The 22,946-nt window shown below is 33.7% G+C and overlaps 1 protein-coding gene across 5 annotated transcripts in view; it reads left to right on the top strand.

Annotated features, from left to right (window-relative positions):
* The window catches only part of sick (sickie), a 975,074-nt gene that overhangs the window by 628,478 nt on the left and 323,650 nt on the right, over window positions 1-22,946 (top strand). The window contains exon 1 of one of the 5 annotated variants that reach the window (XM_035351680.2): window positions 9,612-9,834. The exons of the other annotated variants lie outside the window; for them this stretch is intronic. Coding sequence (XP_035207571.2) covers window positions 9,801-9,834 — 34 coding nt within the window. The 5' untranslated portion in view covers window positions 9,612-9,800. Of the gene's footprint in view, window positions 1-9,611; window positions 9,835-22,946 lie in introns of those variants that run through there. 5 annotated transcript variants of the gene reach the window in all.

The raw sequence follows: 22,946 nt of genomic DNA, 5'->3' as shown, positions 1-22,946 counted from the left end.
TCTACAAACGTGAGGCTCTGCAGTGAGAATCTGAAGCAGAACACAGAATGATAATTGTTTAGTTAAAAAATGAGACAGTAATTGTTTAGTTGAAAAGTAACAGGCAGATACTCATAATCTCTTCAAACCGTATGTTAAAAAGTCTTTGCTTCGTTCCGGTTGATGCGGTTAGAACAAATGAACAGCTACCGTTGCCATTCAGTTTTATAAAATGATGCACTTACCCTTAACAGATACCCTTTTATAGACAAGACTGATTTTATTGTCTGGTTTTCTTCTATCAGAAGACCGTTATCTGATGGTCACTTTTACTGCGTTTATCGATATCAATCAGGTCAGAACAGAGTGAGAACATCCATTTCATGCTTTCTTGAGCCCTTAAGACTTGCTATTTGATGAATCTCGTCACGGTCCACTTTGTTAGCGAGAGGTTACTTTTACAGAATTGTATCAATAATATCGATCTGAACATCATCGTTATCGATTCATTGCCAAGGAACTTCTTGGAGCAGCATTACCATGAAAGAGCTGCGTTTGGTGACTTTTAGATGCAGTGAACAGGCAGTTGTTATTGAGAAACCGGTGATAAATTGTTTTTTTTTCCTTCTTCGGCAGCGAAAAAAAAAAAAAATCAGGAGTATTAAAAGCGTAAATAAATTATGTTCCTCTGGCTATTTGTGACATAAGCAAAGAGCGATTTCTAGTGTTTTTCACATAATGTTTGTCTTCATCGTTACATTCTAGAAAAGAAATATTCTGAACATTCAATACAGTCTCTCACGAGATTTAAAAAAAAGATTTTTTTTTTATTTGCGAAGTCGATTTTTTCCCCCGTTCCCCTTTCGAATGAACTTGAAGGGAAAGAAAACAGCTATAGAGTTTACAGAGCACATCCTTGTCTGTTCGTGATGTTGTTTCCACAGTTTCATTTTAAGAAATATCAAATATTGATTTTGTTCCTTTCGTGCGATAGATGGAAAAGCAAATCTTGTCATAAAATCTTTCGAGAAAAGCAGTTATCCATAAAAGTTTTTCTTGCGTGTACGTTTAGTCGATGTTTGCTTTGTTTTCTTTAAGATTATAGGATTTTTTTTTTTAACTTTATACAAAACGTTTCGAGTATGCGTTCTCTAAAGGCAAAATCTAAATCGAATGCGCAGAATATTTGCAAAATGAAACTTTTAAGAATTGTTTTTGTGTTAAGGAATCAGGTAATTGTTGTAATTGTACTTTCTTTTATTTATTTATTCGATTATATTCTTGTTATTCTCTTAAATACATCGGTAAAATTACTTACGACCTTAATGCCTTAATATTCTTGTCTAAGTAGTTGAAATAATCAAATACTGGAAATTTAATCCTAATATGAAGAAAAGAGTACTTACATCGCGGTCGAATCGTTATTAACCGAGTGGAATTACCTGAGACAAACAGACAAACGCGTTCTAGAGTCATTAGGTTATTTTGATGCTGGAGACATGAAAAATGTGCACTACCTTCGCCAAGACTCGAACCTAGACCTCTCGAATACGCGCCGAGTGTGCTAACCTTAGGCATGCAGAAAATAGCTACTCCCCCTTTTTAAAGGGCGACTGGGGTTTATTGGACCCTATCGCCAAATCTTGGTGGTGAATAATCATCATCCACGACCTTTCTGTTCGGGCGCCAGTGTAGAGTCATTAGCTTATTTTGATGCTGGAGACATAGAAAAGGTGCAATGCCCTCACCGGGACTCGAACTTGGACCTTTCGAATACGCGCCGAGTGTACTATCCGTTACACCACGAAGGCATGCAGGAAGGAGGGAGAAAAATACCTTATAGTGTGAGTTAAATATGCCACTCTTTTTATAATTTATGAAACCCTCGCAGTCAATATTGTATCGCATGTGCACAGAAAAAATCTTGCAGGATATCTGATGCAGATAATCTAAATACCATTAAATACCTTTATTTCGACAGTAGCGATAGTTTACTTTTGACTTTTAGTACTGAGGAGACTGCAAAACATTGAGGGAAGGGGAACTCTTAATTTTACTATTTTTAAATATGTACATTTTCTAGAAAGCTGAAGTGTAACATGTATTTTTTCGAAACGAAATTTTTTTAATTAGCCACGTTATCTTTACTTTCAATTAAAAGCAAATAATTTGTATTGAAATGAAACTACAAATATACACATTTTTATGTAAGCAATCCAGAATTCAGAAGGAAATTCAAAGAAGCATAGAAAAAATTATTGTTATTGGTTTCTGGAATTTATTACTTTTCCGCTGTTGTCGCTTCATCCCAGTATGTAGTTACTACATAGCTTCTTGAATGGCTTGTTGATTAGTCATATTATTATTATTATAATTATTTACGTGTTTCGCTCTATGGCACCACACAGTAGGGAGGAATGTTTTCGTGGATTACTGTCTAAGGGAAATTGGCTCGTATTAATACGTTACACATGCGAAAAATCACGAAAACGCTCATGCAGCCAGCTTGTTCGCGGGATTTGAACCTCCGACCTAACTACCAGTGTTCAGGGACTTTACAGCTCGTCCGCCGGTGGGCCTGATTAGTCATATTATAAAGTATTTTGTTCCTCCTTTATGCATCCCTTCGTGGTGTAAGGATAGCACATTCGAGGCGTATTCGAGAAGTCCAGGTTCGAGTCCTGGCGAGAGCATTGCTAATTTTTCTTGTCTCCTGCTTCAAAATAGCCTAATGACTCTACAATATGTAATGTGAGAGTAAACATGTCGTTGACAAAACATTTGAACGATGGACGTCTTTAACTAACTGTATCCGCTAGGATAAACGAACTCGAATAGTTTACGTTTCTCTTCAACCGATGTCTTCAGGTATTGTATGCTTTGAATTGAAAGTATTGTAAGGAAGTAAGATATTCTCTCCATATGTGCGTGTGGTGGTGTAACACTTAGCACATCCATCTAACAACTGGCAGGTTTATGGTTCGATTTTCGACAACGGCATACCTGATTTTTTACGTTTCTGGCTCCGAAAACGTAAACGTTTTAATTTCTTTCACAACCCAAGTCTTTCAAGCACTCTTATAACAACAACGAATTTTAGAGATTCTAATAGAAATATGGTTAGGGTAGGTTATTTGATCACGAAAAGCACACAAATGATATTTGCGGAAGTGATGGGATGCCTTCATGAAGTACTTTTTAAGGTAACTTGGCTCACATGCATGTTACACGTGGGGAAAAGCGAGGTTAGGGTTTCCAAAAAGTGGCAAAGAAAGGCAGGGTTTCCAGATTTCGTTTATTTGGAGACAAAATTGGCGAAATGCCATACACGAAGCGATAACATTCTAGAACGCATTCTTAGTGGGTTTCCTTGGGAATGTTCTCAAAGGTAGGTTGAAAGCTGTACGCTGTACCCTGCTTGTACGCGGAGAGAAGAGTATGTTGAGTTCAGGGATTAGCTTGAGAGCGACCGAACCGAGTCTGGAGCTGTACTTTGGTGCTTTGCCGTGAAGCTGTCTTCACCGTTGTAGCCTGAAAGTTGTGTTGTTGATTGTTTCCGCTTGTTTATTGCAGTTTTTCGACGACTGTAACACGTCTTTGGAACTGTCCTGTGTAATACTGGCGAATAAACTGTGTTTTGATTCTTCATCAAGTGTTACCATCAAATACTCCAAATCCACCAACCCGTCAAAGGCAACTAACTGTACGTACGCCTTAAAAAGCAATAACTGTATGACGTTTCATTGGAAATGTATGCAAGGTATTGCTAAGGTATTGCTCAGAGGAACAATGTGTGATGTGTGATTCACGATATGCCCTGGATGCTTTTTCCTGTTGTCATGGCACCAGATATCTTCCCAAAACATAATCTCTGACAGATATATAAAATTTACGGGAAATCATTTACTTTAGCTGTCTTATAATAATATTTTCGCTTATTGGACTTTTACAATTTCTTTTAAGGTCTGGGGTGTCCATGTCCAAAATGACGCAATCTTTTTACCATCTCGCCAATCATCTTACCAATCTTCTTATCACGCTGTTTCTTTGCAGTCATGACCCAGGACAAATTAAAAAAAGAAAAATTTTCTCTCTCATTAGGTTAGTAAGCAGAAAGTCAACTGCTTCATTACGTCTACTCCTACTAATCTGTTCCTTGCCTGGCGGAACGGAATAACGTTCAGTTTATTCTCAAACGGCACGAAGAACCTTGAAAAACTGAAGGAACAAAAAAATTAAAAGAGTCCAATTTCTTTGTCCTGGCGCGAGTGTGGCGCGGGGCTGTCTTGGTCTGTCTGCATTAAATGACTGTGTTATTGTTGCGAGATTAAGATTTTTGAATATTTTTTTTCTAAATTTTTCTTTCAGCCTTGCGTGGGATATGATTACTTCGAGAAAATTGTGAAACCTTAGTCATTAATTTCCCATTTTTTTCCTTTTGGGAAACGAAATGTGGGGAAACTGAACATTAAGTGGTTGATGAATGTGTGACGGGTGTCATAAAAATTTCCTCCTCCAACACCGTGTATGTCCAGCTCCGTTTTTGCAACAGCATAGAAAAAAAAGTTGAGTACTACACGAAATAAGTGTTGATGTAAAAGATGAAAGTGTTGAGCAAACAGTAATGAAAATGATAGTATATATTCTGGCATTTTTTTAACCCAGTAAAGAAATAAAAAATGGTAATGTACTTATTTCTGTGTCTTCTTCCATTTGTTCGAAAGTTGATTGATGGCTAGAATTGATCAATTTTGTAGTTTTCTTAGAATTTACCGCAGACTTCCAGGAATCTTAAGAATTGTAATGAATCCAAAAACTCGATTGTACTCTTATGTATTAATTGGAAAAAATTTGTAAGGAAAAAAGGCAAGAATATATTCTAGGAATTGCGTGAACCCAATATTTGCTTTCATTCTGACATTTGTTAATTATTTTAATTTGTTATTTGAAACCATTTATAGAAAAGAAAGGCTAGAAGAATATAGCCAAGGAATAATACGAATTTAAAAATTCGACTATATACATTTATTCGAAACAAATCAGGACAAAGAAAGAAGTAAATCCTAGAAATTATATTAATTCAAAAATTCGGCCGAAAAATTTGAATACAGCCAAGCAAACATATGAATTCAAAAATTCCACTATATTCGTATACATTTATTGGAAACCATTCATAAAAAAAAAAGAAAGAAAGAAATCCTAGAAATTATATTAATTCAAAAATTCGGATAAAGCCAAGCAAAAATATGGATTCAAAAAATCAACTATATTCGTATACATTTATTGGAAACCATTCAGAAAAACGAAAGAAGTAAATCCTAGAAATTATATTAATTCAAAAGTTCGACCGAAAAATTCAGATAAAGCCAAGCAAAAATATGAATTCATATATTCGACTATATTCCTGATTATAATTTATTTATTTTAATTTATTGGTAACAATTCAGAAAAAAGAAAGAAGTTTATCCTAGAAGTTTTTTAAATTAAAGGTTAACTCTTGCTTAATTTGTAATTTATAACAGATGTTATTTTCTTCTATACACCATTTAGTGTTTCTCTCAGAGTTCTGAATGAACTCATTTATTTCGCCGAATTTTCATCCAGTATGTGATAAAGAGATGATAGCATAAATGCGTATACATTGGAAAATGTAAATCCGAGAAATCTTCAAGTAAAGTAGTTTACATCAATTCACAAACTTGATTTTAAAATAAAAACAAATAAATAATAAATATTGTACATTGCTTGTTAAAAGTCTCACCAGCTACTTCCTCCCTTTCTATTTGAAGTTCTAGCAAGTAAGTTTCTTCTTTAAGTTATCAGATTGTAATGTGATTCTTCTTTTATATCAACTGGCATCTCTGAAATAGAATTAGTGTTATTTAGAAAACGTAGGCCTAGGAAGAAGAGCTTACCTGAAATTTGAATCCGGTTAGTCAGAAATACAGGTTAGGTAAGGTATAAGTGCAGGGACCACTTATTACTTATCCTGAGTAAGTAGGTACAGTCTGTCTATCATAAGAAATGCTCTCGCCAGCTAGTCTGCAGCTGTATGTTGCCATAGAAACGAGTCTTGATTCATTTTCCGTAGTCTTGAAGTCGTCTTGAAGATTTACTTTTCAGTTTGCCATCTTGGTGCATTTAAAGATGAAATGGCAACCTTTAGTTCGCCCCTATTTGAAATATACTAGCCCTGTTGCTATAGCGACCGCCATCCGCCAGACACTGTGGCGGGAGCTGCTGTTCTCGTAGACAGACAGTAAAGGCCCTTTAGACTATCTACCCAGATAAACATCGCCTTCCTGGAGCCATTTTGTAGCCGAGGTGCTACTGTTTCTTTGCTGCAAGCTCTGCCACCGCTGGCGGTGTCGTGAGTTGTACCGTTTATGTTCCGGCTTGGGCAGGTGCGGCATTTACACTGCTGCCTAGATTATACATTAAACATTGTATACACGCAATGGTTATAATAGGAATACATTACACTGTTGCTTAAGTAATATGTTAGCCTGCTTGGACTGGTGGGGCATGGCGTATAACTGTGGGCGAAACGATTGCATCTTCATCTCACCTGGCCATTTATTGCTTAGATATACGTAAGCTTAGCTCATTGCACTATTTGGGAGCAGAGCTTAAATTGCGCCAGTGGCCTTGTGACCACCTTGGTCCCGCACGTGCCACTCTAATGTCTCCTACTGTAGAGCTCTTGTAAACTTCTTGAGCGATGTAACCAAACGTCAGAACCACTGTTGTCATTGGTGCAGAGGAGTCCTACGTTTATTCATACGTTGTTATCGAATCATAGTCAGGGAAATTATATCTACAGCTAGAATTATATCGACAGGGCATCGCGATCCGAAAGTCTTGGACGCTTCCCTCTTTATTTTCAAAGGTACACTTTTCCGTTAAAATTTCCTTCCACACCCTCATACTGTTTGTAGAATTTTCACTGTTCTCCTTAGTGACGCTTTAATCGTTTTATCTTTTTTCACTGGTTAGCTGGAAAAAAAAAAAAAAAAAGAATGGTTTCTATATCCGTCATCCCTTGAAATAGTATGTTAATCATATAATCAGGGCTTGGAGATCGGCTGAGCTGCCCCTTCGCTTTGGAGTGGAATTTTCGGATATTTTTTTTCATTTAACTATTTAAAATTAATTTAAGAATTAATCATATTTCTGTTTATTTCTTTACATTTCTTTTAATTTAATTTTAATTATTTAATTATTTTAAGTTTTGTCTATTTTATTTATTTTTTCCTTCGTTCCTCACAGTTTTCCATAGGGCTTCGGCACTTCTAATTTTAGAAATGAAGCCCTGCTTGTGAGTGCTCTACTTAAAACTTGAATTGGAAGCCGTCACTAAAAAGTCACCAATATTTCTTAAAACAGAAATAAACATTGATACTCTCACAAGTGACGGTTTCAATAAAAGATTCAAATTGTCTAGAATTACAGATATTCGTTTTTAGCAGATTACGCTTACAAATAAGACTCTGGTGGTAATTGTCAGAACTTCAGAATTAAACCGCAGATATGTAATATGTAAACATTTACAGTTACGGTGGCTTTAATCATTCAGTAACTGAACTGATCGTTTTCAATTAGGTTGAACAATTTGATGACCTGCCATCTATCGGTTAGTTTCACAACAAGGTCAGCGTTTGTTATAAATCACGTGATGCGGTTTGTTCTCTCATGTGAGGATTTACGAAGCGTCAAAAAGAGAAAACCGCACAAACGATAGAATATAAAGCACAAACGGCGCCACTTCGTGTCAATCGGTGACTATCTAGAAAACATGTTTGTAGGTCAAACGCAATACTTGCAGTTAAGTTCCCCGTTGAAAACACCTGGTATTGAACTTTGGATATTTCAAGACAGTATTCGAATCGTTTTAATGAAACGGCTACCGATGATTTGATCGTCTGCCGTACTGTTCGATGGGGCTGGTCAAAGATACGTGTTCTTAACCTCGTAAAAAAAGCGCTCTTTGAACCCTTTCCGCGCTGAACCTTTTTACGTGACTCGAACAGGCGGATGGAAAAAAAGAAAAGGAAGATCAGTTCTTCCGTCACGTGATCTGAAGCGGCCGTAGCGCTCCCAGCGTTGAGTAAGCGCTCAGAATGCAAGAGCAGAAATAAAGTGCATGATGTTGCCATATTTGACCATACGCTCAACTTAGAAGCAAAGTACGGTCAAGGCAGCATGTGGCGGTAGTGATGGCGGAGGGAGAGTTTTTAGCCTAGAAAAACAAATTCATCTTTCATTATTACACTGCCTTATAAATCTTATTTTATAATATTACACAATAATATTGTTATATATATATATATATATTAAACATGAGTTATACAGTTTTCAAGAATATTATATTATCTTAAAAAGAATATATTTCAGTGTAAAAAAAATGAATAAAAGAATAATGAGTAATCAGGTTGGGCGAGTTAAGTAGGAAAACTGAAATGTTTGTACGTATTATCAATCATATCAATAATATGAGGACAATGTTACAAAATTTAATACGAATCAAATGGTTTTCGATTTAAGTTTTAAACATATGTGGAGTTATGGTACAGTCTCAAAATTACTTAATAATATTTCGAGTTAGTATATAATCTGAATAAGTCTATCATAGTTAGCAGTTCAAACATCCTGAAATTTCTCACATTAATAATTCAAACATTAATCCTCCAAAACATTTTGCTAATTTTTTGCAAAATATAACCTAAATATAAGTGTACAGTCTTTTAAAGTGTACTAAAAAGAATTATATCTTACTTTTTAATAATTCGACTTTATATTTCTTTATTTCGGTGGCAATGAATTTATTCTATTTTACTTTTCACAGTTTTTAGATTTCATGAGTGAATCATACATTACATCTAAAACCTGTAATATTCATTAATTGATGCATTAGCGTGATAATTGATATTCTGTAGTTGCAGAAAACGTACATGCATTTATTCTCATGTATATTTAATCTTTCCTTACGCGTGAAATTAACCCCAATATAATGCTAAAAATTCTCAAAATTACTACTTGTTCAAGTTAAATTTGTGTGTTTCAACTGTACTCATTTAATTAAAATTTTAGGCCTCTATGTTTATAAGATTCATTTGCGGTCGAGTGACCGCTGAACTCTGGTAGTTCAACTCAGCTTCATTTGCCGACGAACGGATTGACATGCTTAGGTTTCTCTTGACTTTTCTTATATGAAATATGCATAGAAGTTAATTCCCCTGATCAAGTCTTATCAAGACGTTAACAAGTCCTTATCAAGTATTTTCCTTCCTTAGATGAATAGCCCTCTCATCCTTTAACTAACAAAATAACCATCTTTTTACTAGCTATTAAAATTATTAGTTTTCTAGTTTTGTATTTAGCATTTCATTGTAATGAGCTATTTGGATCGAATGCTTGTTTCAAAAATAGCCGGTGAAGCGATTGCGCCATTACGTGTTTTACGTACTTTTTTAATGACCTATGACCAAATATGGCGGATAGTGTGACAGTCTCAGCATTAGCTTCTCTCTTTCTGATTGGACATGACGCAACGGTAGTCATGGGATGACGTAACAAAGCTACCGCGCGCTCCAACTGACAGCTGAGTAGTTCATTTAAACGAGCTGAAAGTTTTGTTGTGGCTAGCTAGCTAACTAACGTTTGAGTTCAGACAGGTGGTTGCTGGTATCAAAGGGATAAAGTGTTTTCCGGCGCATTATTTCTGTGGAGTTTAAATGCGCATTTGAATTTTGTGTCTGTTACTGAGCCATATTATTCCAAGGAACCTTTTATTTCAGCAGTAAATTTAAGTTCAAGGAAACATGTTGGAAAAACGTTTACTGAAACCTCGAACAGGTATGGATTTGCATGTTTGTTTACAAAATATGCTTACACGAACCGTCCCATTGACTGAAACGACATAATAATGTGGAATATTTTTTATTATGAATTATAAATATATTTTAGCTTTAGATATTTTAACTCGGGATATCAAATGTCTTAATATTCGTGGTTTTTTAATAATATTTTATTTTAATTAGACACTCTTAAAGAAAAATGTTGGGAATATATCAACTATTGTAATGTTAAATTAATTTATTAGCCGTTTAAAACATTTTGATCAGTACAAGATGCGTACGTCAACATCGTATAAGAACACTAAATGTAATTGTCTGCTTTTTTTCTTGAGATTATTTGTTATAACATTTATGCATGGAATAATGCCAGTTTGAAAAATCTTATTGCCAGCATGTATAAAGAATATATCTCTCTTACAGTTTTTATGTGAAAATTTTTAAAATCTTAAAAAATGTAGTATTTCTATAAATTATTATATGGCCAAAATTACCAAAATTAGAATAATTTTTATTTCTTAATACGAAGTAAAAGAAGCGCTGTAATCGCGAAAAATTTCGGGTATCATATTTCAACGGAAGTTTCCATTTTGACAGCTCTCAAATCCGTTTGGACGATTTTTTGCGCAACGCTTGTACATACGGACAGAATAAAGGATTCTTTTTTTTTTTCAAAACGGATTGTAAAATTTATTTAAAACGGATTCAAAAGGAACTTTTTTCAGGATGTCTGTATGTATGTACACATACACATGTATGTATCTCGAAAATGATTAGCCGTAGAATGTTTAAATTTTGTGTACGGGACTGCTATAACATCTAGTTATGCACCTCCTTTTTTATTGCAGTCAGCAGTACTCATCTTAAAAGTCATTACCAGGCCTTTTATTTTTGAAATCGTTGGTCGTAGTCAAATACTTCCAAATACAGAATTGTTTTCAATGACGAAAATATTCATGTTTTGAAATTGTGAAATTAAAAAAAAAAAATTTCTTGACAAATAACGAAATCTAAATTTTTAATGTGATCTCCCGATTCATGAACTTGAGAAAGTTTTATACTCGTTGTGAAAAAATAAAATTTTGAGAATTCTGACTCTCGTATAACAAAAATAAACCGGGATGTTTTAATTTCAAAATTTGTTATTTTTAATTTCATTTTCAGCTGGCCTCGAGGTATCGGTTAAATTTAGAATGATTGGAGGAAATAAATTTAAACGAAGTGCAGCAAAAAATATGTATAATTTAATAGGCTAAATAAGGAAGTCATGTAGTAGCCACACCAAAGTTTTTAAATTGGGTTCATGTTCAGAGTTATTTGAATGAACCATGAAAGTAACCTTTAAACTGGCTTTATTTATTGTTTCAAAATTTTAACTGCAAACTTTACTTACATGCTTCATTTTTAACATTATAAGTCGTATCGTTTGGCGTTAATTATATTTAAGGCTTTGAAAAATAATTTAATTATAGATTTTTCTCTGTGCTAGTTTACATGAAAAATTTGGATCTTTACTTTGGATGTCCATCATATATTTTAATATTTGTGTTTGAGTATTGTTGTAAGTATTAACTTTTGGTAAAAAGAATTATCCTTGAAAATTTTAAGTTGCTCTAAGTTTTATAGGAATTTCTCTTCAGTGTGTGTATTAAAAAACGTTTCTAGTCGAACGTACTTTAAATCACAAGTATAATTATTCTTGTCATGGATAAGCTGTGATTGAAAATGTCTGTCTGCTCGATTCTAGTGATAATAAGTGAGCTTGAAGGAAGGAAGCGATTCCGATAAAAAGGTAAAAAGGCAAAAAAATTAGTATAATTAAAACTTTTATTTGCCTCTGAAACCTGCACGCCGATTGGAGCTCCAGTTTTTCAGATCATTTATTTTTCGTTTAAATCTAAATCAAATTAAATGCGTTGCTGATACATTTATTTGCATTTTTTTATTATCAATGTTTTAACTAATTTATAAATTGTAACGCATTTCAGCTTCATACAGCGCGGACCGATGCAATATATTATACTAGAGTTATATTATGTTATTAGAAATAAACACTTTAAAAAATTCAGTTTAGTTATTCAGTTAAAAATTTTTATTAGTCTAAAGGGGCTTTGTCCTTGAGGAACCATTGTTTTCGTTTTTCGATGTTGCGTCAAAACACTCTGAATGTCCGTTTCAATTTTCAAAATGTTGCCATCCAATATTATCGCCCTGTATTATATTTGAAGAAATTAAATAATGAAGGATCTACATAAATGTATGTATGTCTCTCGCATTGTGATAAAACAACGGTACCTAGAGCCATCCAACTTTGAATGACGTAATCCTCCTGCGAATATGGGCATCTGGAAGCCCAAATTTGAAATTTGGAATTTGTTTTATTATCGATTTCATATTTCGTAAAACTTTAACGAATTTTTGATTAAAACCTAGGATTTCAAAGCGAGCCATGGCAACGTTGTACAGAAAAAACATTTTTATCTCCAGCGCGTGAGACTGTGTATTGGAAATTCTAAAGATAGGCTCAATTTAATATTATTTTGGGATATTGCTCTTGAACTGAATTTTATGCTTTAAGTGCGAAGAACGTGAATCAAAATTAATAAATAAAGGTAACACACAAAATGTCAAAAAACGCCCCTTTGGACGTAATTTAAAATCTGAAACGTTTCAGTTTTTTTTTTTTTTTTTTTTTTTTTTTTTTTGTCTTTTCTGCTAAATTTATTTTAATGTCTTAGTTGAATAGAAAAAAAAATAGTATACATTTTATTTTGCGCAGATAAAACAATTTTTAAGTGTGGTACGGAAAAATAAAGCTGAGATTGGTGTAAAATGTTTTAAAGTCTAGGAAGATAAAAATTTTAATTGTTTTAGTGTAATGACTTATGTATTTAGACAAATAAAAAATAACTTTATTTAATTTTATCAACAGAATACGTGTTTTATGTCTGATTTATCGAAATAAAAACTTAAATTTTTTGTAACTGTATCATGTTTGAGAAAACATTCGAGCTAATTAAAAAATTATTATCTTTACATGCTACTACAGATATATATTTGGTTTACAATAAACAATACAGCCCAATTATCTTGACAAATGTTTCCATTTTGTCCGGATGTTTAAGTTCTGCCGTAATTAGAAACAAATTAAAATTTAAAAACTTACTAATTAGAAGATTCGCACCATGTTTACAATATCAGTGATTTGAAGCTTTTCGGACGGCAATTTGATGTGCGTATGTAATAGATCTACATGCTAGTTAAGTTTATAAAAACTTTATCGATTTAGTTGCTAAATCTGTGTGTGATCGAGAAGTGCTGGACATGCGAGTTGCAAAAGAATAATACGAGCAAAGAGTATTTATCAGCACTCAACTACTTTGTACTTTTGTAGAAATTAACTTGTATTCGCTATTCTTGAAAGTTAACTAAAAATGTGTTTACTCATCAGCGAAATATAACCTTTTTCCTAAATAATGATTCACAGAGATGGGGTAGACAAGATATTGTAAATCATTAATTAAAATGGGCTTATGTAGAATTAAGCCACAAACTGATAGTTACATTCTAGCCAACACTTATATATTTTTTCTCCTGATATACTAATTTACATTTCTGAAAAAAGTGCATATGTTCCCAAAATAAAAATATCACACTGTGGATTAATTGAAATTTTGAATTAGCGTGTAAAATTAAAAATAGAATCTTACAGAAGTTGTTCGCACATTTTTTAGACGATTTTCATTGTAATTACAGAAATATTTTACCCAACATTTTTATGCTTTAAATGTTCTGTTTCATAACGCTTATTTTTTACTACATTTATATACCGTTATTTCAAAGACAAGCTTTTCTTGTTCCATTTTTTCCTCAGGAAATTAACAGTAGATTTTGATGTGTCGCTGCTTGCTTTATCTTGATGCAGTTCTACTGATTGATCTCAGTGTGTGTGTAAAGAGAAGTATTTCGTATTTGAAAATTGGGTATAAAATATGTTTTTGATAATATGTGACGCTGATCTTAACATTTTCCTCCACTCGCTTTATTTTTAATTTGCCGTTCTATGAAAAACCAGCAACTATCATAAATCTCTTAGGATATAGACTACAAAGGAAATGTGAAAGTTGTATAGTTCGTAGTTGAAGTTTTTAGTACCCTTTCACCTAACTTACATTCTTGCTTACTATTTAAATTCAATTAAGTTGAATTTCTGGTGGACTTGACAATAACAGTTAAAAGTGTCGGAAAGATTTTACAAACAAAATAATTTTTTTAATTAAAACAAATCTTATACTGTGCATTTGTGTTGCTTCATTGAATTTTCTGATCTTGTGGAAATTACTAATGTAGTTTTTTTTCTCTTGGTCTCGCGAAAGTGTCATGACGATGCTGTAAACTTTTCTAAAAACCTGGAAGCTGACTGGGATTTAAACTAATTATTAAAAATTACTGAACTAAATATTTTTTCCTCCGCAGGATTACTAAACATTTTTATCCGCCGCAGTCAGGCTACTGTTATTACTGCTACTTTTGGCTAATTTCTGTTTAAGGATAAAGTAAAGCTGATTTGACGTTGATGGTTTCGGATAATTTTTTTCGCGGGATGAAACTTGAATGATTTCATCTTCAAAATATAAAGTGCTGCATGATCTGACCGATGTGCACTTTGTGCTTTATGTTAGAAGTTTTAAGTTTCAAATTTCAAAGCCATCAGCGTTGCAATAAACAAGATGGCTAAATATTATTAGTTTTTGCTGAGCAAAATTCCGACGCCTCATTGGGCAAACTATTTAGAATTTTGGAATTTTCCCGTCGTGTCTCGTGAACGTGTGCCAGTTTTCCGTAGAATGTTCCTTGAAGGATGCATCTTTTATAAGAAGGATAGACTTTACGTGCTTTTCAGCGAAAAGGAAATTAATTTAGCTCAAATTTTCAAACATTTTAGGCGTATCTGACGAATTTAAATTCCTAAGAAGTATTAAACTCTGAATGAATATGAATTTCATATTATTTTACAGCAACAGTTTGAGCAACGTTTTTAAAATGCAGAACAATTTCCGAAAAATGTAAACGAGCATTTAAAGTGAAATGCATTCAAAGCATTACTTCAAAGCTTACGGTGTTACAGAAACACATTTCCTGAGTTTCAAATATAATAAGTAAATGAAAATAGTAGAATTTTTAGCACACAAAGCCTTTCTGTCTGATAGAGGCCTTTGTGAAGGAAACTGGTTTACAGTTTTCTTGTGTTGAATATAAAAATTATTCACCATGAGAGTGTGTAATCGTAGACCATGCTGAAATTATGTCCTCTCAGGATAACTTTTTTCCCCATCTTTATAGCTCTCTTCAAACCATTTAAAAATGCTGTTTGCCACGACCAAAATTATTATTGGTGATATAGAACGCTTTCTCGAAGGACTTCTTGTGAAAGCTTTCATCCCAGCGGTTATTTCATTTTTTGAGAAAAGATCTTCAAAATCGCCCGAGTTCATGCTTGGAGATTAAGAAGGATAGGCTACTTTCCATTTCATTTCAACAAATCACTTACAAGAAATGGGTCTTCGCCAGGAGGCAAGACAATGGGCACTCTTGTTAGCAAAGTCCATCTTTTCTCTGAAGAGGGAAAAAAAATGATGGTCGTCCAGAAAATGATATTAATAGTTTTCTATATTAAAAATGTAAAGCTAAGGAATTACATAATATTTTATCACATCACAACTTAGACACAATATCTGTCTGCGAGGGACTTGCCCAGAACCTCCAGACGGACTTGATTAGATTAGCAGATTACGGCGACTGCTGGAAGGCTATATGGTCTGAAAGAACGGATGCCCTCGTGGAAGACATATTAGAGAAAACTAGCTCATTTTCACTGTGCAAATACGGAAAACAAAAATTTCCATGTAGCTACCCCGTTTTCCGAGTTTTGCACGAAGATCGAACTACCATTGTTCCAGAGGTTTTTACCACTCTGCCGATGGTGCACCATTTTCCGGAAGAATCCATCAGAAAGAAAGCATTTTCATATAAAAAGCAGAAATCTTTATAGCCTTAAGGCATTATTGTGACGGTATCACCGAAAAGGATTCTGGTGATGTCATCCAGCTTTTTCCAAATGAGAGACAGAAAATTGAATGACGAGAATATCCGAATCGGATGTGTACTTAATATGTATGCTGCGAATGAATATTTTGTCCCGTTCAAAAGTATTTCCATTGTTGTTTTTTATACAACCTTTATATATTACACATAAAGGAACCCCAAAATTTTCTTAAACTTTATCGAAGCTACAAGTGTTCTGTAGTTATTTCAGCTCGAACTGTTACAGGTTTATATAATTAACAGAAAAGCACTAACATAGTATACAGTCGCCAGCCAATGAAACTAACTCGAAAGTTGCTTGCATTCTTTTTGCATTGCCTTTTTAGAAAAAAAAAATTTTATTATTTTGCTTTCTAGATAAAAAACGGCTACTAGTTCCCCACCTCCACAAGATAGCACTATTCTGAGAGAGAGATTTATCTCATTTTTAAACAGAGCGTCACGCAACCCTGATTCTGCCATTCGTTTGTTGAAATTTGATAACAGTTTGATGACACTTGAACATTTAGCTCGAGTAAACTCTCAACAAAGGATAACAGGAAAGAAAAAGAGAAGAGGATATAACGAAAGAAAATCGGCAGCATAATGTAGATTTTTGCGTGCATATTATTTTTATTATAGTTGCGGTTTGCAGGGTCGTAATGAAAAGAAAATTGTTTTTGTATGTTGCATAGACATGAAATATTAATCTCTGGAGAAGCTATCTGAAACCATTGTAGAAAAATCGCAGTTTAAATGTGCTGTTAATTTTTTTATCATCATGTGCAGTTTTATTGTAATTTTTGAATAATTTTTTTTCTGTAGTAGTAATTTTTTTGGTGACATAAAAGTATTTCACTGTACTTTTTGTACTTTTCTTGAAACAGCCTTCCGGAAGTAATTATGGTGAATGTCTTTCAAATGATTTAGTGCTAAACTGAGACTTAGTTTCCAAAGTAAAGATAAGTTACTTTAATGGAAGATAATCGCAGATATTTTTGCGAGACACGAATTCGTAGAGGTCTCTTTAACAACTTCGTTATATCAGCAGGAAACTTTAAAAAATAGAAACTTCATTGATATAAATAACAGCTCATAATTAAATAAATAGCTATAAATAGCCCAAGAAGAACAATAAGGATAAGGCAAACTCTCTTTAACATACCAGGAATATCGCAGAGCAGCAGAGTCACTCACATAGTAAACTCTGGAGCATTAACCCTCCGAGTGGTACGGATATGACTTCAAAGTTCTCCAAAATGTCATTAATGAGTGGAATTTTATAGATTATGATTCCAAAATTATCTCGTTTTCTTCACTCCTTTTCTTCCGATAAACATCCAAAGTAAAATCGGATATATCAGGATCTAGCAGAAATTTCCATGTGTAACAGATGGGAAAGCCATCCGTCGATACGGAATTTTACGTCGATAACGCAGCTTTACATATAGGTTTGCTCAGTATTTCTTGAAAATTTCAGGAAAAATCAATCCTGAAGCTTGGAAAATGCCTTCTTCGGATATTTTCAGAATATCGCCAAGTTGGCGAAAAAGCCCCAAATTCCGCTATCTTGGCGACCTAATATTGTTACTCAGGTTTTCCCCTCTATATCAGCTTCTAATTAATCTATCTTCTCAATTTAAATATCAGTCGATTCAGAATTTGTAGATCTATAAACCGATAGTACAAAATAAATACCTTACAGATATGAAAAATGGCCATAATTACGTAAAATGGGTTCTGTAAACAACTAAATAGAAAATGAGAACTAAAACTGCAAAAGTGCACAGGCGCCAAAATATAATCAAACAGATATGAATATTTACATATATTTACAGTAATGTAGCTTAAGAAATAGTAATATAATTAATTTTAATAAAATAATGAAAAAGAAATGAACTTATAAAATGCTGTCTAATGAAGTTTTTCAAAAATAAATAGAAGGGTAGAGAAGAAATAAATACTCATGGCTGACGCAGAAGATTAAAAGAATTGCACGTATTACTTTTCGCCTTTTAATTTATTTATTTTTAATATTGCAGCAATGAGTGATTTTTTTCCTTTTAAATTTCAGTTTACCATCTGGTTTAATAAGAACATATATTTAGGTAATGGAATAGCTCAATTTAGTGTATATGATAATTAGAAAATGTTCAATTTATTTTGTAATGTGTGACTGAAATTTAGAGGAGCCCAACCGGTACAGTGGTTAGCCATGTTTTCTGCCATACAGAAGGGCCCGGGTACGAATCCCGCGGAAGGCATGGATGTTTGTAAATGTATAGTGTCTGTGTGGCATGGGACCACTCTAAATATGCAGCGAGCCAAAAGTCCTTTCTTGAGGTTAATGCCAGGGAAAGAGGGAAACCCTCTGACTTGTTCCCCCCCTGGTGGCTGTCCGTCAAAATTATTGGGGGGAGGAAATGAGCAAAGTCGTACTGTCGCCTGTATGATGTCAAGGCTCTTGCCAACGACAGGTGCAATCTTGCACTCCTTGCCACGATGAATTTCGTGGGCTTGTACTGATATTACTGTCTGACAAATGAGATAAGTCACAGCAACAACAAATTTAGAAATCTGAAACACATTTATATTGAAGGGAAGTTTATTAATTAAATAATCTTTCATATTACATAATAAAAATGTACGAAAAGCATTTTTAACTCATAAAAAATTTATTTAATACTTAAAATTTTTTATTTGATGTACGAAAGGCAGAAATTTGAAACTTGTAATATTTGAACACAGATTAAATTTTGGAAGGAAAATGCAGTAGGTGTATCAGAGTCTGTTTGAGTCAGAAATCCTGTACGCTTCTGTAGGAACTGAAATAGCTCTTAGAAACGAAATTGTAGTAGAGTTAACTTCGAATACGGAATACGAGGAATTGAGGGTTCACGTGGAAAAAAAATCTGACTTGAACAAACACCTCAGGATTACTTTGCACGGTCTATTAAATTATACACATTTTTTTTGCTACTCCGCCCAGACGGTGTAGTTAGGGTAGCCAACTGCGATAGAGAAGCGGCCGGGTTCGAATCCCGAAGAAGGGATGGTTGTAACTATCTATATATTTCTTCATAGGAGGTAACGGTGTCCGCCTATTAGTTGCCTCCACGACAAAGCGGGGCCCACCAACGGCCGAGCGGTAAAGTCGCTGAATGGTAGTTCGGTCCGAGGTTCGAATCCCGCGAACGGGCTGGCTGTATGGGGGTTTTCGTGGTTTTCCCCATGTGTAACGTGTATACGAGCCAGTTTCCCTTAGAAAAGTCCTCCACGAAGGATTCCATTCCCTTAGGCAGATAGCCCTCGTGTGCTTTGCCATAATTAAATGCACCACCACAGTAAAGTGGATACCACTTCTGGCCTTGGGAGTGGCCAGTGTTGAATAGATCCATGCCTGCCATTGGTGAATAAATTTGGGGGGGGGTGCGTTTTATTTAAACTTATTTCCTAAAGTTAGTCTACAATAATAGTTAGTCTTGAATAACCGATCTTTCAAAGTTGAAAAAGACATAAAAAATTGCAAATTATGAAATTAAATATCCCGGTCAATTTTTGTCGTATCGGACTTCTTCAAATTTTATTTTTTTTCATAATGAGTATTAATCTTTCTCAAATATAAGTATAGGAATTTGGAAACTGCATTCACATTTATGTTTCGTTATTTGTCGAACTTTAAAATTTTCTTAATTTGCCAAAATATGAATATTTTTGTGACTTAAAACACTTCTGTAACTAGAAGTTTTATGAATGCGAACAACGATAGCTAAAATAATAGCCGAGTAAGTTTGAAGTCGGGTAACGGGGTGAGCATAGTATATATACGTTTGGTGTGGCCGATAGAATCAAAAGGAAGATGCACAATTGCATGTTATAGCAGTCCCATATACAGAATTGCAACGTTCTGAGGCTACTTGTTTTTGAGTCATGCGAGATACATACATACTTACGTACGTCCGCACGTACAGATGTCACAAAAAATCCCTTTTGATTCCATTTTAAATCCATTTTATAATCCGTTTTGGGGAAAAACAGTTCTATATTTAATTCGTACTTACAAAGGTTACGGGAAAAAAAAAAAAAAAAAAAAATCGTCAAAGAGGATTCGGGAACGGTCAGAATGGATTTTTCTGTTGAAATATAGCACCTGAAGTATTTCGCGATTAAAGTATGTCCGAACAAGGAAATAAAAAATAAAAAAAAAAAATCGTCAAAGAGGATTCGGGAACGGTCAGAATGGATTTTTCTGTTGAAATATAGCACCTGAAGTATTTCGCGATTAAAGTATGTCCGAACAAGGAAATATTTGCTCTCTTTTCTCTTTTTTTGGACTAGAAACATTCGCCAGCAGTTGTAACTTTCTCCCTGTGTCCCATAATAATAGTAGCAGTGGATGAATCTAATAATAATAATATGTGTAGGAATTGAAATGTCTGTTACAAGAGAGAAAATATTGGAATCAACTTACAAGCTGCAAAATATCTAAGGCTCATTTAGGGAAGGGGGGAGGGCGAACTCTTGTTTTACAGAAGAAACTTTCACACAGCAAAAGAAATTTCAGGAAACCCAATTAAAATTGAAATCGCGACTGTTTACGAGATGATTGAATTGTGTGTTGTGGTCATACCTCGTCTACCAAAACATCTGGTTCTTCCGTATACTGCGCCTTCGGTGCGTTACCGTATCTATCGGGAACGGATTTCCTTTTCCCAGTGAGTTAGTTACTTATACTGCGTCGCATATCATCAATTACGAAGACTGGTGAATCACGCTAGAGAAACTATTTGCTCTCTTTTCTCTTTTTTTGGACTAGAAACATTCGCCAGCAGTTGTAACTTTCTCCCTGTGTCCCATAATAATAGTAGCAGTGGATGAATCTAATTTGTCTCGTAATAGTGGTAGCAAAAGAAAATCAATATAGAACGCAGCATTTATTATAAAAAAACTACAGTAAATTAAGCAATAAATTAATTGATTGGCCTCGCAATTTTGCGTTACAACATTACTTACACTGCGCTTGCCAATTATTCCCATTTAAATATTCACTTGCTACTATTCTTATGGGACAGATGTTGTATAAAATTAAATATGGTCTTGGCGTGAATTACATTATTGGCAAGTATTTAACAAGACGACACTTGTATAAAAAAGTGAGTTAAAATAATTCAGAACTTCTTTTTTCCCGTTTCTTTAAAGTTTTTTTTTTTTTTTTGTGGGTAAAAGATTGAATTGAAAGCATTTTTTGGAATTAAAAAAAATTGGCATAATTCGAGGTGGTGTTGTACCAAGTAAAAAAGAAGGACCTGACTTATCACTGTTTATGACTTACCTGCGTTTTTATCTAATTCATTTGTTTTCACTTTCATACTGTAAATGACAATTAACCAATTAATTCAAACTAAAAATCAACAAATTTTAAATAACGATATTCTATATATTTTTGTACAATATCTAGTGTACTTTTTTTATATATTCAGTTTTTTGATTGTTATGCCTAAAACTGATTTTTTTTGTACTGAAAGGATTTTTTTTTTAATCACTCTCATAATTTTCAAAATTCACCGCTGATCATAAGAAAATTTATTTTTAATGGAGTTGCCGCAATTTTTTGTTTTGGAAGGAGGGAGGAGATAGTCTTTGCCAGGACTGAGTGACGAATGGCAAGATTTTACCAATTACGATGGTGATGTACCAAATATAATTGGTAATATATGTAAGCTCCCTGTTTTTGATTTCCTTTCCTTTTTAATTTTTTGACCGAATTGTTTATAATGTTGATTAATACGCGATGACAAGCATACACATCTTATATTACCTCTGGAAAAATTTGAAAAATGTACTTGTGAATGTCATAAATGTCTTTCCGATTTTGAGACCAACGCTACGTTACGCTACCAAAGCATTTATCATTCATGTGGCTTTTCCATTCTACGAAGCAAAACATCTTTCAGGTATCATCCATAAAGCCAGTTCTAAGAGGTATTGCTATTCGATATTCATTAACATTCATTTGCTTTTATAATAAAGCAATACACTGCTTAATTGATTAAGTGATTTAAAAATAATGTTGTATATTGCTCTCCAACTCAATTGTAAGGTACCAGAGTACCTGCTGAAATTTTTTACAGCCAGAGTACCTAATCGCATATTTTGAAATTTGTTTACACAGTTTTTATTATAGGTACGTTTCGCGTTTTTTTACATCCTTGTATGAAGTAAAAGAAATATTGTTATCATGAAAAATCTCGGGCATCATATTTCATTGAAAACTTTTATTTTGACCGCTCTCGAATCCGTTTGGACTTCCCTCACCCAAAAAAGGATTGTAAAATGGATTCAGAAGGCTTTGTGACTTTGTATGTAGGTACGTTCGTATGTATATAGTATCTCGCTTAACTCAAAATTGATTAACGGTAGAATGTTGAAATTTTGTATATGAGACTGCTATAACATTTAGATGTGCACCTCCTTTTTTGTTGCAATAGGCACACTAAACGTATATGTATTTTATATATACCCACCCGCTTACTAGTCTTGGTAAGCTCTGTATTTTTAATCTTGGTAAATATTTTTGTTTTTTACTTTAAAAGTAATTGAATTATGTTATTCTCATGTTCCAGTTAAGGTTTAAATCAGTTGGTGCAGCAATTTCAGTGTCTTTTTGCCGAGTGGTACCAAAAGGTGTCTTTAAATTTTTATGTATTGAAATTTTTGTCTTTCTGCCCGTTACCCGAATTGCTTTATTTCTGTCGTACAAACTCTAATTTTAATTGAAAAATTGTTTTATTAACTGTTTTAACTTTATGTCATATTTTAGGTTTTTCTGTCCTTTAGAATTTTTAATGAAGATGTTTTGAGTTTTTACGTATTTTGCCTTTGCCGCGAAGTGAGAGCTGAATTAATTGAATGAGAAATGTATCTCTAACGAAATTCGAGGAAATATTTTTTAAATGAAATGCAGCCAAAAGTGTGTAACTTTATAAGTCATGTGGTGTATATATGAGATGAATTTTTTTACCTGTTTGA

Source organism: Stegodyphus dumicola, chromosome 1 (assembly GCF_044657685.1).
Source record: "Stegodyphus dumicola isolate Sdum_Otavi_A_Nest chromosome 1, ASM4465768v1".
In the NCBI taxonomy this organism is placed as follows: Eukaryota; Metazoa; Arthropoda; class Arachnida; order Araneae; family Eresidae; genus Stegodyphus; species Stegodyphus dumicola.
The sequence above is the reverse complement of the archived record's forward strand: the minus strand, read 5'-3'. Positions and strand labels throughout refer to the sequence as shown.